Here is a 1900-nt window from a genome sequence, read left to right as displayed (position 1 = left end):
TCTTATTTTTTTGTAAAAAAAAAGAATTGAAATAATCTTTTTTTGGGACAAAAAAAAAACCCCTCTTTGGATTAATTTCTTGGGGGTTGGGAAGGGGAGGGGGTCGGAAATAACGCAAGCGTACAACTCATCTTCCGCCTTTCTCTCTTTTTTTGAGTTATTTTGGAAGAGAAGGGGGGGAAAAAAGAAATAATAAATCAGTTTGCTATTTTTTGGGGGGTGGTGGAGAAGCAACACGTTTTGGATCTTTGTGTGTGTATTGAGCAGAAGTTGTCCTGTTGGTTTTATTTTTTTTGTTGTGTGTGTGTGTGGGTTTCTTGTCTTCCCCATTAGGAAATGGAGATAAAATACAAAGAGTGGATTTTGGAGACCATTGACTCTCTGCGTTCCCGCAAAGCCCGGCCGGACGTGGAGCGGATCTGCCGGATGATCGAGCGCAGACACGGGCTGTCTCCGGCGGAGACCCAGCAGCAGCTGGAGAAGCTGGTCCGAGCCGAGCTGGTGGTCAAAGTGGCTTACAAAGGCTCCAACAGCTACCGCAACGCGGCCAAGTGGTACAAGAACAAGCAGCGGAAGCGCTGCGGCGGCGGCGGCGGTGGTGGTGCCGGCTCCGGCTCCGAGGTGCAGGGAGCCGGCAGCGGGCTGCTGCTGCTGCAGGCGGTGGAGAGCCTGCTACTGCAGAGACGGAGCCAGTCCCAGTCCCAGTCCCAGCAGCCGCAGCAGCAGCAGCCAGCCGGGGACCGGGAGCCCGGCAGCCTCAGCCCGGCCAGGAGCGGAGTCAGCCTGCGGGACATTGAGAAGTACATCAGCGGCTGCCAGCCCCCCGGCAGGAAGCTGGCCAAGGGCCGCCTGCAGCTCGCCCTCCGCCGGGAGGTGCACCGGGGCCGCCTGCTGCAGAGCGCCTCCGGCACCCACTACCTGCTGCCACCGCCGCCGTCACCGCTACCGCCGCCGCCGCCGCCGCCCCCCCCAGCCACGTCTCCCCCGTCCCCGGCGCCCCGCGGCCGCGACGAGAGCAGAGCGCCGGCAGCCGGAGCTGCAGCCCGGCCCCTGGGCGGACACACGGTTTGTAACTGGCCTTATTTTTTTTAGTGTTGTTGTGGTGTCCCACCGCGGGGAGAGTGACTGCTGCCCCCCCCCCCCCTCCTCCCTCCACCCCCACCCCCCTCCTCCTCCCCCCCCCACCCCCACCCCCCTCCTCCTCCCCCCCCCCACCCCCACCCCCCCCCCCCCCTCCTCCTCCTCCTCCCCCTCCTCCCCCCACTCCCTCCTCCCCACCCTGGGGGGAGTGTGTGTGTGTGTGTGGGGTTGAGGGATGGGGGAGAGTGACTGATGCCCCCCACTCTTGGGGGGAGTGTGTGTGTGTGTGTTGTGTTGGGGGGGTGAAGAATGAGGAGAGTGACTGCTGCCCCCCTTCCCCACCCTGGAGGAGTGTGTGTATGTATGTGGGGGGGGGGGGTGAGTGTGTGTATGTGGGGGGGGTGAGGGATGGGGGTGAGTGACTGCTGCCCCCCACCCTGGGGAGGAGTGTGTGTGTGTGTGTGTGTGGGGGGGGGGGGGTGAGGGACTGCTGCCCGCCCCCCCCCCCCGGGGGGGGAGAAGAGAATGTGTGTGGGGGTGAGGATCTGCTGCCCCCCACACTGGAGGGAGTGTGGATATGATGGGGAGTGGGGGGGGGGGGGAGTGTATGGGGAGAGAGGGAGGGTGGGAGCTTGTCTGTGTGTGGGGGAGTGTGTCTCTGTGTATGGAAGTGGGTGGGAGTGTCTCTGGGTGTGTTTGTGTCAGGGAGGGTGTGTGCACATGGGAATGGGGGTGTGTACCTCTGTGTGGAGGGGCAGTATGGATGTATATATCAGGGAAGGTGTGTCACTGCATGGGAATGGAGGAGTTTGTCTGAGGG

The 1900-nt window shown here is 62.2% G+C and overlaps 1 protein-coding gene across 1 annotated transcript in view; it reads left to right on the top strand.

Moving 5' to 3' along the window:
- Positions 1-234: 234 nt before the first annotated feature.
- samd13 (sterile alpha motif domain containing 13) overlaps positions 235-1900 on the top strand; it is a 69068-nt gene continuing 67402 nt past the window's right edge. The window contains exon 1 of the mRNA XM_080196490.1: positions 235-1065. Within this exon, the coding sequence (XP_080052616.1) occupies positions 337-1065 (729 nt within the window). The 5' untranslated portion in view covers positions 235-336. The remainder of the gene's footprint in view (positions 1066-1900) is intronic.

The sequence above is a fragment of the Carcharhinus amblyrhynchos genome, chromosome 9 (genome assembly GCF_965287045.1).
Source record: "Carcharhinus amblyrhynchos chromosome 9, sCarAmb.v2.hapA, whole genome shotgun sequence".
In the NCBI taxonomy this organism is placed as follows: domain Eukaryota; kingdom Metazoa; phylum Chordata; class Chondrichthyes; order Carcharhiniformes; family Carcharhinidae; genus Carcharhinus; species Carcharhinus amblyrhynchos.
Note: the sequence above shows the minus strand (reverse complement) of the source record. Positions and strands in the feature narration are given on the sequence as shown.